This window comes from Glycine soja, chromosome 8 (genome assembly GCF_004193775.1).
Source record: "Glycine soja cultivar W05 chromosome 8, ASM419377v2, whole genome shotgun sequence".
NCBI classification, from domain to species: domain Eukaryota; kingdom Viridiplantae; phylum Streptophyta; class Magnoliopsida; order Fabales; family Fabaceae; genus Glycine; species Glycine soja.
In genome coordinates, this window is record NC_041009.1 from 14,334,255 (window position 1) to 14,350,598 (window position 16,344).

Below are 16,344 nucleotides of genomic sequence, written 5' to 3' on the forward strand. Positions count from 1 at the left end.
TCACGAAGGATGAAACATTGTGTCAGGAGCAACATTGATATTGCACTGCTGTTTTTTTTTTTTTTTTCTATATTTGATTTTGTGTCAGCTTTTAACCGTTCCTATTTGAATATTATTAATACTATAATAACCAAAGGATCATTTTAAATCAATTAAAAAAGATAAAAATTAAAATAATTTTTTAATAAATAAAAGATTAAATTAAATAAAATAAATAAGATAAAAGATTAAATAAATTATTTAACTTTATCTTTAATGTCATTTCTCTCATTAGTCATCTCTTCCCATAATAAATCAAACAATGTCAAGAAAAATTCCAATAATTTTTTTTATTTTTAATTTTATATCTTCACATTTTTCCTCCCTAATTCTATTTATCGTATTTCTTTCCCTTATACAAAACAAAGAATACGAGTTTCTCCTTTAAGTCTTTTTCATTATTTTGAGACATAAACACTTCATGAACAAAACAAATGAGAAACTATATGGGATACAATTACAAATACTTGTTTCTTTTTCGAGGAATACAAAGATTCAATTATAAATTTAAAAATTAAAAGATTACTTGAAAAAACTATAATATTTAGAGAGAAAAATAAAATGTTTGATTGCAAGGGGGAATTAGGCCAACCGGTACATGAATTACCCAATATCGTTTGTTATATGATTCGGAAACAACCTTAAAAAAGTATGAAGCAGCAATATCAAGTGCATACTATTGTCGTGAGAAAGAAACTACGCATTATCAACTATCAGCAATTCAGCACACACTTAAATTTGACTGCATATTTTCTCAAATGTGTTTACATTCAAATTTGATCCAAGATCCAATCATTTCTTCAACAGGATGCCTGACATGTACATTTTGAATCTCTTCCATATTTCAGTTACATTTTTCGCCCCAACATATTAGACAATTTTTGAAAGAATGGTCACAGAACTCTACATTAGAAATATTAGTTCTGAAGTAAAAATGGTCAAACTCATGTACGAGTTGGATCATCATGATTGAAACAAGAAATCACATTCTGTTACATGATCTCACTATGACAGCAAAATTATAGGAGATAGACCTAGGAAATTTCTGCTTCTGTTGAATGGATGTCGCGATTGAAAAATCATTCAAGGTTCAGTGAAAAGATACAGAAGTAAGGGAGCAACAACTGCTATGCTTAAACTGTTTCCTAGTAACGCATATCTGTATAGGAAAGAAGATTAGTAGTATAATAAAACACAAGCAATAAATGCACGAAAGCATATAACTCAAAAATCTCATATTCAGAATTAACAAGAAGTCAACAATTAAACACCACTAACAATTAAAATAAGGTGTTCCTATGTAGGAATGCAAAAAATATTGTTTAAACCAATAAAATGCCATACCGTTGCTTGAGACTAATGTGCTCTGGAAATTCAAATTCTTCAGGAGAAGAATGTAGGTTTGCAACCTAGGTACATGATGACAAATACCATATAGATTAGTAATTAGTAATATGCACTGAAATCAAGACAAGAGAATTTTACAGACACAGAGACACACATTCATTTGCAAGCAGTCTTGCATACATAACATTGACTCAAAAGAATTTGACATTCTTGAGAATAAAGAAAATCCACCAAACTCTCTTGGTGTAAAATATCTAAGGCATTGTTCCTTCAGTGATGTTTTGTCCCTCTTCACTGGCTGCACATTCAAATGTTGAGTTCAGGAGGAAAGCAAAGAGCGAAACCAGTTTCAAGGACAAGGGAATTGCTACCATATAGTTACCCAACAACACCCCCCCGCCCCAAAAAAAAGTGCTGGGTTTGTTAAGTTTATGTTCTCATTTGTTTCAAGATCAATTTTGAGAAAATAGCTTTATACTCTTTATCTGGATATAGTTTTCTTGAAAAGAAAAAAAAAATGAATGTCAAGAAACATAGACAATATAATATTGTTATCTCAATTAATATTCAAAACTAACAGGATATGTTATGTCAATCAGCAAGAAACTATTCACACCCACAAGGATGGCCATTCTAAGTTTGTCATTAATTTAGCCCTTCAAAGTCACAACAACAAAAAGCTACCACCAAACATAAGATGGCAGGGGTGATCATAAAGTATAGTGTAGCATCAGAGTGCTTCAGAAAGAAGAAACATATTTTAGTGTTACGTAAATACATTAAACAATATGGCCAAGAAAGACTTGTACTAAATAGAATTCCTACCTGGACAGTTTTGCCAAAAGGGAACCAGTTCCCTTCACATATCTGTAATAACTTTTTGTAAAACAGCAGCAGCGCTTTGAATCACGATAGACCATATCTGTCAGACCCCAAAAGTGGGATAGCGGATGGTGGGATGACCCGTTATTCTAATGTTTTTTTTATATATGTTAAATAATTAATAATGTATGTATTTTTGAAAATAAAAATATAAATATATATATATATATGTTTTTAATATTATAAAATTATGATATTATTATATTTATTTAATATTATTTCTATATTATTTAATTATAAACATTATTATTATATATTAATATTGTTTGGCTACCATTTAACTAGATATGTTAAACTTTAAAACAAAAATATAAATATATATATACATAAGTTTTTAATATTATAAAATTATGATATTATTATATTTATTTAATATTATTTCTATATTATTTAATTATTAACATTATTATTATATATTAATATTGTTTGGCTACAATTTAATAAGATATGTTAAACTTTAAAACAAATATATATATATATATATAAGTTTTTAATATTATAAAATTATGATATTATTATATTTATTTAATATTATTTCTATATTATTTAATTATTAACATTATTATTATATATTAATATTGTTTGCCTCTACGTAAGCCAACCCTAGTGGTATATATGTTTTTTTCCTGAATTAAAACTGCGCACTCCCTCTCTCTTCCCTCCTCTTTCTCTATGGAAGAACAAAGCAGTCGAAGCAACACAGAACAGAACCTCTAGTGCTTCGAAGTAACGGCGCGAAAAACAGCTCCGCAACCGCGCTCCACACGTGTCCGTCGCGGATGGGTGCCGCTCCGCTCCGCCCCGCCGCTATAGCAGCAACTACGGTCGCTATTGACAACTATGGGATAGACAACATCTAAGCTCTTTTAAGGAATGGGAAGGGAAATACATAGTGGACACATTGGAACATGGTGAATTGAATATGCTGTAACCAATTACTAAGGCAAGGATACCCATTGCACTTCCCCACCGCTCTATCAAGCTTGGGTGAACGTAATACTGGTCCAAAGATTCATATTCATGACCATTATTTTCCCCCAAAGTTCTAGGGGCATCATTAGATAAATCAGTCCTTAAAGCTTCAGATTCAACAGCTATATCATTGCTAAGGTTCTTCAATTCAATAAATTTCTCAATAGGCTGACATGACTGCAACAAGTTTTGCCTGTCCTCTTTTGATGAATTGTCATCATCAGCCACTGTATCAAAATGCCCAAATAATGGCGGTGAAGATTGAATCAGCAGGTTGTTCAGACATTCATTAACAAAAGATGAAGGTTTTCTCTTAGCCTGAAAAAATTAAACACATGCCAGTCAAGTCAACAATTGCAAAAATGTTTAAGCTAGAAGTTTACACTTCAAATAGTAAGAATCCTAGTTGAAGATATTAGTATAACTAAATTTATTTCTGCCCCCACCATCTGTGAAATGTGAAATAGCCCACACATTTGCAAATCAAGTTATTAACAAGAATTTTCAGTGAGGTCGAAGTGCAATAGAAACACCAGCAGTAACGTTATCAGCACTGACAAACTCAATATGACTACCTTTACTAGAAATTTTACTCCAATAATCTCTTGGAAGTATTCAATCCAATTCAAAATGAATGGAAAAAATGTTTTTAACCAATATTTATCTTTATTTAATATTCTCACATGGCTATAAATTAATATATGATCTGAATAAACACCCAAATACCAACGGCTATGCTGCCCAAAAAATCTATCAGACTACTTTATAAACAAGTGTCTTCTTTTTTCTGTTTTTCAAGTTGCAACTCTAAATATGATATTTCATTTGAAAAAAAAAAAAGTTACAGTAGGTTGATGACACATTGAAGACATCACTAAATCATAGAGGTCCATACTCCCAACTCCCAAGTAATTCAAAAAGTTATATTAGATATTTGGATGACAAACTTAAATACATAGGTGAACTTAATTTAAGTCAACAAGACTTTCATTAGAAACCCTCGCAATAGTTGTGTTAAAGGCCACAACAATGTTTCATTTCCTTTTGGATAAACAGAGGCTATAAAACTTCAATTTCAATTTCTAAAACATTAAAAAAGTAAGCACAATTGTAAAAGATTACAGATGATCATACCCCAAAGCATATTTGCCTATTGCCAGTTGATTCCTCAATGATATAAAGTGCATCCAAAAATCTTTTGAAACACCCATTTACATTTCAGATGAAAAGAATACACCAAGGATAAAGAAAACCTACCAGGCAAAAATAACGAGGCCTGGAATATGGGATTCCAAACTGTAAAGGGGTCAGAATGAACTCCTGTGTGATAAAATTTGTTTTTTCCAATATTTCAATCAGTTTTGCATGTGTATCAGATGTCTGCAACCAAGGAAGTAATCAGGAAAAAAGAAGGAATGAATAGAAGAAATCATTAATGAAATTACTTTGGAGTCATAACCAATGAGTTGAATCAAACAAGACAAACCTCAAATCCAACAACATTTTCCACAAATAACATACTTGGAGGCCGCAATAAAAATGGCATGAGCTCAAGAATCTGAAGAAAAGAAAATGCTCGAGCATCACCAGTGTCCTTCTGGAGACCTAGCACAAGATTATTGAGTAACTTTTTGCCGAAGAAAAAGAAAAACTCACCTTGTCGCGTGTAAGGTTGGCAAGGAGGAGAAAGAAGCCATGCATCCGCACCATACTTGTCCAGATCAGCAGCAGTCAGACATTTAATATTTTCCTAAGTCAACCAACACATGTAAATCACGCTAAGCCTGATCATCTCATACTTTATCTGTATGTCTCAGTAACCTAAAGCCCAGATTCATCTAGTTTGATTTTGACAGTGATGGCAAAGCCAAAGTGCCAAGCTCGAAAAAAAACCTAGACTTCCTTTTTGTGTACAACAATGGCTGAAACAAGGCTTGATCCTAAAGACCTTTTGCAAACTACTCAAACCTCTCACCACTAGGCCAACCCTAGCGGGTTCAAAAAGAACCTAGGCTCACAAGAAGATAAAATGAAAAATAGGGTTTGTTTTAGCATAGCTGATCAGCTCCAAGTTTATGAGTAAAGCTCATTTGTTCTAAAGAAAAAAGAATGAAATACCCTTAATCCGCAAGCCTTTTAAGTTGATCAATAGAAGACTTACGGATCAAGTTGATTCGCAAGTCTTTTACATATCAACTTGATCTGTATAAGTCTTATGGATCAACTTGATCTATAAGCTTAATATCAACATACGGATCCGTAATCCGTACGATTTACGTATCACCCGTACGCACACCCAGCATAAATGCGAAGAAAGCATAGGGACAGTTTTAACATTTTTTAAAAATGCTGGGTGCACCAACAATAATGCTGGGTGCACCTAACATTAGCCCCATAATTAGTACTTTAGCTTCCAATTCGAGAGCTCGAGGTATCCCCTAGACTTCGGTCCTTTGAGACCACTATTAGACTAATCCTCCTTGTAAAACTTAGTCACACTTAAAAAACTCATTTGATTTAAGTCTCTATATTTTTAAGTTGTTGAAATTAGATTTGAAGTTTTTGAAAGTATGTGATTTTACTTCTTTCCCTCTCAAACTCAAGATTAGTCAAAGTCCTTTTATTTGATAAACTAGACTTGTTAAGAAAAAAAATCATCTAATATATGATTTTTTGTCATTAACAAATTAGTGGAGAGAAACAAAATCACATATTTTCAAAAGTTAAATAATTATTTTCATTAATTCAAAAGTAGGTTAAATTAGTTTTTTTATCTTCCAGTTTATTTTTTAATTTATTTTGATCCCTTAATTTATAAAATCGATTCAATTTGATATTATAGTCTAAATTAAATTGATGTTATTAAAAATATATATTTTATAACAGTTTAAAACCACTTAAAGAACCAACTTAAAAAAAAAATGACTATATTGAATCTAAATACTAACTTAAAGGGAAAAAAACTAAAATCTTAAAATTGTGTATGGACATATACTAAAACCACTTTTTATATATATATTATCAACTAATTAAAAACTAATTTTAGATATAATTTTTGGAAGTAGTTTTTTTATCATAAAAGAAAACAAGATAAGAAAATGATGAATAATAAAGGGGAAATGAAAAATTAGAAGGTTGAGTGGTCTAGGGCCCAAGTAGCTTAACCCAACCAACCCCTCACAGGTTGAAGGGAGGGACCAGCCAAGCCAAGGGAAAGGAAAGGGATAGACATCATTCATACACTCAACGAACGCTCAGCTCAGTCCGGTGCCGCCGGCATTCCTCTTTCACGGACTCATGGAAAACGACGACGTCGACATGCACGCTGCCGACACCAACGAGGTACTAATGCTTTCCCTTTTTTTTTCTCTCTCTTAATTTTTAATTTCAAAATTCTCTGCATTCGCCTTATTTCGTTGGATCAAACTTGTTTGGCGCTGCTGCCGTTCAATCCCTAACCCTAATTTGTGTTCCTTTAACAATGTCTATTGAATTGGGTGCAGGAATTGGATGACATGAAGAAGCGCTTGAAGGAGATGGAAGATGAAGCTGCTGCTTTGCGAGAGATGCAGGCCAAGGTCGAGAAGGAAATGGGATCCGTGCAAGGTGACTACTTTTTCTTCTCTCTCTAAAATATGTATTTTTAAAACCACTTTTCTTTTTGGAATTTGGAAAATTACCTTTTTGGGGAGAAAAAAATACTTGAGTTTGCAGTGAGTTGGGTTGGATTGGACATCTTCAAAATTGGAATTAGCTCTTTTTTTTTGTAGTTTGGGGTTCTACATTATGATATGAGTCCATTAGTGAACTAGTTTTAGATTCTTACCTGGTGGTAATTAATGGGAAAGACTTTCTAATTTTGTTATAACTTATAAATCATAAACTGCATCCTTGTACTCATTTGAGATCAATGTTTTAAATCCCGAATTAGGCTATATATGAATATTTTGAAATTTATTATATAGTCTATTAAATATAATTTCTCAAAAATGATAAAAAAAAAAACTCATAGTTGATGATGTTCATAATTAACAATAAAAAGTTGTAGGTGTCATGAACAAAACATACAAGTAAATACCTACAAAATTTAAATACGTTTCCTAGATAGAATCATCAGTCATCAATCATCGTCTTTTAATTTCAAGTCTTTGTCATTTTCACTACTATTACTGCTGTAGATTTCAATTTTGGAAATTGAAATCAGAAATCCCAAAATCATCCCCCCCCCCCCCCCCCCTTCCCCACAATAACAACATAAAAAAAAAACAGCCCTAGTGTCTTTGTTGATTAAAAAGGCTCTTTTTTGGAATCAGCTCATAGCACCGATCCGACCGCTATTTGGTTCACTACACTAAACTGCTCTGCTATAGCAGCCCCTGTAGGCTGTAGCAGGCAGGGGCCACTCAACAACTATAGTGCCTTTTCAAAACCCTGTTTGAGATGTTCATGTTATGAACTGATTCAAGCTAATTTGGTTAACTGTTGTTTGAAAATTCGGAAGAGCTCTTGCTTTAAAGCTTAAGTTACAAATTTTATTTCTGTTATTTCCTACTTGTGTGTTTTTCTTTTAATTGTTCTTTTCCTTGTTCTTCTGTGTGGTGTGGCCACTGTTTTTTTTAATGCTTAACATATTAGTAATGTATAATTGGACTCCAATCTCTGTTATTGATTCTTATTTCCAAATAGATCCTGCAAATGCTTCTGCGAGTCAGGCCAATAAAGAGGAAATAGATTCTCGATCAGTCTTTGTAGGCAATGTGAGCTCTCTCTTACCCTGCTTATATGAGAACATTCTATCGCGGTTGTTTGTCTTTTGTCATCATTCATGGTATGGGCCAAGGGTCTGTAGTGTCTGATTGAATTATGAGCCAAAGTGTATTGGACAATAAATAAGTTGGACTTCATCATATCTTGAAAGTTGATGAATGTGCTTTCTGCTGTTTTGAAGTTTCAGTATATTTCCAAGCAGTGACATCCTGCTTTGACGTAATGTTTTGACTACAATTGCAGGTCATGCTTCCATCTACAAGTTTTCTGGTTTTGTAATGCTGCAGTTGAAAGTATATAACATATAATTGAAGGAGAAAAAATATTAGTAATGTATGAAATTAATAAAAGGAGTGGAGAAACAAAATATACAACACCGAAGAAACATTGAGGGATAGAGAGGACAAAAGTTTTAAAGAATTACTTGTTGAGGAAAGTGATGTTCATGAGTGAATTTGCATATTTTTCTTGTGGAATGAGGAAAGGAAATAAACAGATAATAAAGAAAAGAAAATAGAATATGAAGCTGTCTACTATCAAAGGTGAAAAGGAAAAGTCTTTAACTAGAATTTTTTTTCTTTTTTTATTAGTATACATTGCAAGTTTTTGCAGTGGGGTGGGATTGACAGGAAATCAATTATGGGTTAGATTGGAGATCAAGAATCTGTATTCCTACTGGTGAGAAGAGGATACGCTTTATCGGTACAAGTACAATACTATGCATGAATATCTGTCATTTGATTTAAAATCCAAAGGAAACTTTCTGTGGTGCTTAGTGCACAAGTAATATGTAGGCTTTTTTTCTCATGGTGAGAGATTGTTGTCATTTGCTTTTTCTACTTTGGGATATCTTTTAGAATATTGACTTTTTTCGTTTTCTGACCACAAAAACTAAAGGAAAATTGAAAAAATAAACAGTGATGAAAAAGGGAGGTGGTGCACTTCAGTGAGTAGGGTTCTCAAAATCCTAGGTCCTCCCTAGGATTGGACAAGGGAGGTAGAAATGTAAAAATTATATTGCTTTTACATAACTTAAGACGTAAAACTATTAAGGAATAATAACAATAATAATAATAAAATTACAATCACAAGTAGCATTTAAATATCTTCAAATCCAAAATACATTATAGATTTGAGTTTGTAAGGTTATTTACTAGCCTTATTGAAAAACTGACTTCTTTATGACATTTTTAATGAGAAAAAAACTGAACCTAAGTGGTAGAAGCAGGGAATGCATAGGCATCACCCATAGACCAGCAAAGCTCTGAAACTTTGCACATGCACTAAAATATTACCCACAAATCAGTTGAGAATGGAAATGGAGGATAGTTGCAGGTGCAGAAGCCAGCCCATATACCATTCACTCAGAAACAGTGGCTTCCAAATCACGCAAGGCAGCACATCCCAGTACCCATCTAGTTGCTCAAGATTGCAGCAAAGCTTCAAATGACACAGCAGCAGCAACGGGTTGAAGAACCCACTGAATAATATTTGGATTTACAAAATTCCACTTCCTAGATTTAGTTTTCTTTTTTCATTTGTCTGCTGGCTCTCTATTCTGTGACCTACCTTGCATTTTAGAGGATGAATCATGCAACCACATGGGCAAAACCTATATTGGCATAGTTGTTTGCATTTTGCAAGAAGGGTGTTGTAGTGCCTGTTTGTGTGCTGCATGAGACCGAGTTTGGAGGGTATATCATGATATCTGAGACGCTTAACAGAGTTTTATAATAGCAAAAGTAATTTGCTTTCAGCCAAAGAAGGTTGCAAACGTAGAAACAATCAGAGCCTAGTTGTTCTGCCAAAGAAGGTTGCAAACGTAGAAACAATCAGAGCCTAGTTGTTCTGCCAAAGAAGGTTGATCTTCATTTTGGTCCTGAGTTAGTGATTTGACAGCCATCACAGAAAAGTTCTATTGTATGCATATATTACTATATTACTATTACTACTAGTATATCTACTTCGGATGGTTTTGTTGACAAGGCTTGTTGAATTATTGAACACCTACTTTTTCCATTAAATGTTGCGTTGATATTTTAGAGACAGTAACTATATATGGTTGTACTAGTAGGCTAGGAACTGGTAAGTTTCATCTATTAACCTTAAAATTTGTTGTTAACAGATACTTGAAAACATAGTATCATGTGGTGAATGCTTTGGCTTTACTTGTTGCATTGCTCTCACATAATCTTGTGGATTTGATATTCTCCACAGGTGGACTATTCATGCACTCCTGAGGAAGTGCAACAGCATTTTCAGTCTTGTGGAACAGTAAACAGAATCACCATTCGAACTGATAAGTTTGGCCAACCCAAGGGTTATGCGTATGTTGAGTTCCTTGAGGTGGAGGCTGTTCAGGAGGCCCTTTTGCTGAATGAATCTGAACTTCATGGGCGCCAATTAAAGGTTAGAGCTAGAGGCTCCTGCTGTTGAAAAATAGTGTGCTTCCTCTTTTCTTAATTATCTCTGCTTATTTGGACATTTTCCAGGTAACGGCTAAAAGGACCAACATACCAGGGATGAAACAGTATCGTCCCCGACGGTCCACCAATCCTTACATGGGGGGGTTGCGAGGCAGAACCCCATATGCAGCTCCTTTTATCTACTCTCCATATGGATATGGGTACATTACACTCTATTCTTCACTTTCTAATGTGTTTTCTATTTACCCTTTGACAGCAAATTAATAGCATCTGTCTGTTAATTGCAGAAAGGTTCCAAGGTTCAGAATGGCAATGCGCCACAGCCCCTACTATTGACAGTCCAATTCTGGTAGGATGGACTGAATGACACCTTTCTCCCCCCTAGTAGTAAGTATATCATGGTCGGAGTTGCGACCATTGAATATGAGGGAGGGAAAATCCAACCAGTTCTGTGAGGATTAAGCATTGACTTATCAGCAAACCTTGTAAAATTGTGGTGTTTGCCCCTGCTTTGCTTAAGTATCGGTATATTAAATTAAGTTGTACAAGTATCCTTCGTAAGTGTGGTTAATACATGGGTTTTGGTTTTATCTATTTTTTGTTATTCTTGCTCACTTTATAAACCCTGAACAGCTGAGCCGAGCACTATGCATAGGACTGTCTTCCACAGTTCCACCTATCATTATCAAACCTACTACAGTATGAATTGGATACTAGCATGTGTGTGATGTAATTTCGTTATAAAAACATTAATTGATTCGTTGGATTAAAGGCGCATAAGGGCACAACCATAGAATGTGATTACAAATCTGAATTCTGGGTTCCAGGCCAAGGCCATGATATTGATAGATACCAAGTAGTTCAGCTTTAAGATTGGTGGTTATGCCAAAAGAATTCATTGACCATGATGGATGCCAGGAATTCGGCAAATTTGTTGGCAAAGGTCGATTTCTTGGCAGATGATTTGCAGTCACCAGAATTGGAGAATCAAAATAACACAATTTATGAAAGATCCAAGATAAAATTCAATCAAAAGGTAAATATTTAAGCATTTTTTTTTTATTTAAATCGAGTATGGTACGTACATATTAAATGTCAAATCCTACGGGATGCATATCGCAGATCATTCCGCGACAGATTCTGTGTAGGATACTTTTTATTTTTTTATTTTTTTATTTTTTATTTTTTTATCTTCATAATAAATATTATAAAAAAGGAATAAATATTTTATTAAAAATATAGAAGAGATAAATAAAACTTAAATGTCATTATCTCTATCATTAGTTTTATAAAATAATTATTAAAGTTATTTTAACATTAACAATACATATATAAACTTCAAAAATTTAGGGGAGGCCAAGGCTCCATGCCCCCACTACTCTCTCTCTCTCTCTATATATATATATAAGAAGAAGAAGTATTAAGACTATTTTAGAGAAAAAATGTATTTTGGATTCTTGAATATTTTTTATGTTTTATGATGTCACTATAAAATATAAATTTGTTGTTATTTTTTATTTTAGGGGTAACATCTAATTTGCAATTTTGGATTTTTAGATTTTATTCAAAAATAATAAATTTTTCTTTTTTTTCAAATGACATTAAAAATAATATTTTAAAAAAATAATTCTTAAAAATGATTATTTAAACCCTCAAAACGAACAACTCTTAATCAAAAATAATAATACATGTACAGGTCAAACATTCTTGTTCTCAAAAGTTATAAATAAAAGTAATAATATTCTATTTCCACAATTTATTGATATCAATATGCTAAAACATTGACTATGTAGAAAACAAGAATTTACACGTTGACCCAAGTCTTTTGTTTACACCTGCGTCTTGCATGCGGAGGTCTGTGGGTCCCACATGGCCGGCAAGAGGTACTTCCTTCCGTTCCCGGCGCCGTACGAATTGTAGCTCGCCCCCGTCGTCTTGTCCACCAGAACCCGACCCGGATAACCTGGATATGCCCCGCTCCCGAAAATCCCCGTGCAGGCCGAAACAGCCTCCAACGGCGCCGTGGGAGGACCCTGATAGAACCCCTCGTTGAACGGGTTCGTCACGGTTCCCGCCAAAAGCGTGGCTACGTTTATAACCATCCCGTCAAGCCCGACGTCGCCGTTAGGCGCAATTAACGGCGGTGCCTGTGGGCCGTAAGCGGGCTGGTGGAAGGGCCACGCGCATTGCCCCGGACACTGGGCCTCGGAGTTCCCAACCCAAACATACGGTATACGGGCCTTCTGCCCGTTAGTAATGGACCCGTGGGTCCCACATCGGCTCCTGCAGAAGCCGTCGACCCCTACGTCGCTAGATGTGAGAACGACGTTGATGGCGTTGAGGTGGTCGAAGCGTGAGGAGAGAGAGACTAGTTGTGTTCCGTTGAGGTAGTTTCCGAGGGAATAAGTTTGTTCTAGGATTTGTTTCCCTAGGACGATTGTAGTGGATCCCCCCCTGTACTTGTACGTGGTCTTCCACCACGATGCTACGGAGGGAAGTGGGGCCCCCGCGGTGGAACTTAACGAGTTAATGAAGTCGAGGATTATGGAGCGTTGGATTGGGGTGAAGCTGCCGTACCATAAGAGGTTAACGGTAATGGTTCCTTTGAGGAGGGCGCCGTTATGGTAGGGTAGCATGAGGTTCTGCGCTCCCAGGGTGGTGTGTGGGTTGAGCAGCAGTAGCAGAAGAAGAGAGGCAAGATAGTAATGAGAAACCATTGTGAGATGAGGGAGAATTGTGACTTGTGAGCGTATTTATAGTGGAAGAGGAGGACAAGTGATTCTGATTCTCTCATGCAACAACTTGTATTCTTTATTGGATGTGCTATTCCTGTCAGAGTTCAGTAGTGGATCATGACGTCACTTCCATGCTTCTTTTTAATTTAATATTATAATTAATTCATCAAAAATTATAATTATAAGTTTAGTTATTAAATGTTTTTAAAATGTAATAAATTATTTTTCGTTTTAATTTATTAAATTATGATATTTAACAACTATATTTTTTATAATCAAGTTGATATTAAATTCTAAAATTTAAGAATTAATTTATTATTAAATTATTTATATAATTAATTTATCATACTTTTTATTATTCAAAGGTTAAATTTTAACTTTTCATTTTTTGGATCTATTTTTCTGCCTCTCGTTTTCAGGAATGAATATTTATTCTTTAATACTAATATGATGGTGCTAGTCCTAGAGTAGACTCAGGAGTCAGAATAGAGTAAATTAAACGCACGCAGCTAGCTAGTGCCTGGGTTTCTGAGGCTATTCTGTGGAAGGAACCAGGTTCCTTAACTTAATCCTAAATAATTCAGCCTATTAGTAACATTTTACTGCTAAAATAATTAAGAGAACTTATTAAACAAACATAAAAAGGTGGCAAACTCCAAACCAGATGATGGGCATGTCAATTGCCATGTCCACGGGTCCTCCCAATGTGCAGATTGATCCGAATTCAATTTTTTATCTTATGCACTCCATCAGAGATTAACTTATTTTGCTTTTCGCCTTTTCTTTTCTTTTCTTTTCTTTTCTTTTCTTCATTCGCTTTTTTTTTTTTTTGTGTCCAATTCCAATATTTTGAATTTCTCGAATAACATATTATTTTGATGCCGACTCTATGGATTGATGCCTACTAAAATCACATTATTATTTTGATGGAGCAACCCGTGAATGTGTTTTGGTGGTGGCTACGTACAATTTGTTTTATATATGTTCTCAACCTGCACCTCCATAACACGGCTTACTCTGGTCACACTTATTCTTTATTAACATATACTACTAAGTGATCATTAGCTTTCACTTAATTTATCTGCTCTACTTCCAGGTCATTATATATTATAACTGTTAGGTATGTTCTCTTCTGTTTAAGCTTAACGTAGGAATATTTAAATACAGTCACCCATCTCCATGACAAAGTTGCTGATGAACTTCCATTGACACCTGTAAGTTTGATTCTCTACGTTCTTGAAGAATATATACACATAGTTCTATGTGGGCCTTTGGTCATGAATTGATTTGCTTTCCAGAATTATTCATACATAATTATACTTTGTTTGCCGCAATAAAAAGGCGCTAGAGCTTACATAATCGTATTGTTAATTAATATCAGTGAAATGAAGATAGTTTCAGATTCTTTTTTTTTTTGGGGGGTGGGAGGGGGCATGAAATAGTTTCAGATTAATTAGAAATAGATTAAGAAATAACACTAATTTAAAGTTAACACCATGAAAGCTCGGTTAAATAATTGGAAAAAAAGGAGAAGAATTCGTTTGACACTTTGACCCGCTATCCCGAAATAGCCACGTTTTTTTTATTCGGTTTTGGCCTAAAGAGCAAAAGGTTAATAAGAATGTAATGTAATGTAAAATTGTTCAAATGAAGCTTTCTTCATCCCATCCTTGATTTAATTGTGTCTTTTCATGCAGTAAAGAAATGAAAATAAACTTTTTTCCAAAAAGGGATTGTTGTATATATAAAAAGGAGGGGACAAGCTAGGCTAGTGATGAGTGAGATAAAAGGGTCACGTGTGAGAAACAAACGAGAGTGGGTGGAGTTGGGGTAGGGAGGACTGCATGAAGCAGCAATTATTTTAATTTGATAAGAAGTTTTGAATTTAAGTTTTAAATATATAATTATATTTAATATTTAGAAGGAAAATTTTATTATTTATAATTATCCTATTATGTTTGATAAAAAATACAAGTGGTCTAAACCTAAATTATTATTAAAATTTACATAATTATGAATGAGAATTGTTTATTAAAAAGTTAAATTTACACGATTTCATGAATTTAACAAATTTTAGAATACTAATAAAATGTGTGTTAAACAAATTGTGTTAGATTTTTTTTTCATTCGCTCAAATTGTGTCAGATAAAATGTTAATAACGTTTATTTTGAGAAAGTGCAAACAATATTTGGTAGTCAAATTTTAACCCGATAGGCCAGCCTTTTAAGCTAAAAAGCACATGTGAGTTGTTTTTTATTTTGAATGAAATAAGGAAAGAATTATGAAGAAAATTGATAGAAAAAAAAAAAGACAGAGGTGAAAAATTTTCCTCGTATTTGTTCGGAAGGAAAACACAGAGAAAATAAACAAATTATGCAAACAAATATTTTCATACCAATTACGCAGAAATTATTGTTTTACCCTATTATTTTTTAACAAAAATGTATTTATTATTTATTTTAAATTATAAAAAATAATTTATTTTGTAAATATATTTTTCCTCTTTTTACTGTTCAGATACCCAGTAGGGTTTAAAAGCAAAGCTAGCTAGACCAGTCTATGTCCGACCATTTATGACCCTTGTCTAGATTTGATTCAGTCCACTTTTTACGATTGACGATACACGACACGAGTCTCGCATTGCAGTACTGTGTGTGGATAATGTTCAACCAAAAGACGTTTCAGATTTTTTGGAGTAATAATTTTCATAACATTGAATAAAAAAAGAGAAGAGAGAAAAATATTAAATAAAATAAACGACGTGACAGAGAATTAAAATAATTGTGAAAAACTGTTATAAAAAAGTTATATGGAAAATTAATACTGTTCGATTTATTTTTTCATCGTTATATATCATAAAGCAAATATGATTGATTATTTTGGATTAAGCACTTTGGTGTGTGTGCGTGTACGAAAAATTAATAATATTCTATTTTTTCATCGTTATATATCATAAAGAAAATAGGATTGATTATTTTGGATTAAGCACTTTTGTGTCGGGGCATGAATACATATATAATTAGTTTTTTCTTTCTTTCTTAAACCATAATTTTATGTAGAAAAAGTGACAATAAAAAAAAATTTGAAGGTATGAAAAAGGAAAAACACTTGTAAGAAGTAAGAACCCTATCAACAAAAAGAAAGAAGAAAGAAAGAAGTAATAGCAACAAAAGTT

General features: G+C 33.5%; 3 protein-coding genes and 1 long non-coding RNA gene across 4 annotated transcripts; 1 reads left to right on the plus strand and 3 right to left on the minus strand.

The window, feature by feature from the left end:
* Positions 1 to 759: 759 nt before the first annotated feature.
* Positions 760 to 2,382, minus strand: LOC114424617. The gene is made up of 3 exons (XR_003669041.1): positions 2,212 to 2,382; positions 1,384 to 1,448; positions 760 to 1,198 (listed from the first exon to the last, which is right to left on the minus strand). It is a non-coding gene; the product is annotated as an uncharacterized LOC114424617 (long non-coding RNA).
* A 475-nt stretch (positions 2,383 to 2,857) lies between these two features.
* LOC114424615 (tRNA (cytosine(38)-C(5))-methyltransferase 2-like) lies at positions 2,858 to 5,309 on the minus strand. The gene is made up of 5 exons (XM_028391481.1): positions 4,897 to 5,309; positions 4,727 to 4,798; positions 4,498 to 4,620; positions 3,222 to 3,558; positions 2,858 to 3,124 (listed from the first exon to the last, which is right to left on the minus strand). The coding sequence occupies exons 1-5, from the start codon at positions 4,948 to 4,950 to the stop codon at positions 2,982 to 2,984; spliced, it is 729 nt and encodes a 242-aa protein (XP_028247282.1). The 5' UTR covers positions 4,951 to 5,309; the 3' UTR covers positions 2,858 to 2,981.
* A 1,055-nt stretch (positions 5,310 to 6,364) lies between these two features.
* Positions 6,365 to 11,047, plus strand: LOC114422176 (polyadenylate-binding protein 2-like). The gene is made up of 6 exons (XM_028388396.1): positions 6,365 to 6,582; positions 6,744 to 6,846; positions 7,927 to 7,997; positions 10,225 to 10,416; positions 10,500 to 10,633; positions 10,721 to 11,047. The coding sequence occupies exons 1-6, from the start codon at positions 6,538 to 6,540 to the stop codon at positions 10,767 to 10,769; spliced, it is 594 nt and encodes a 197-aa protein (XP_028244197.1). The 5' UTR covers positions 6,365 to 6,537; the 3' UTR covers positions 10,770 to 11,047.
* A 1,043-nt stretch (positions 11,048 to 12,090) lies between these two features.
* On the minus strand, positions 12,091 to 13,179 carry LOC114422177 (protein EXORDIUM-like 2). Its single transcript, XM_028388397.1, has one exon. The coding sequence runs from the start codon at positions 13,148 to 13,150 to the stop codon at positions 12,263 to 12,265; it is 888 nt and encodes a 295-aa protein (XP_028244198.1). The 5' UTR covers positions 13,151 to 13,179; the 3' UTR covers positions 12,091 to 12,262.
* Positions 13,180 to 16,344: the final 3,165 nt, after the last annotated feature.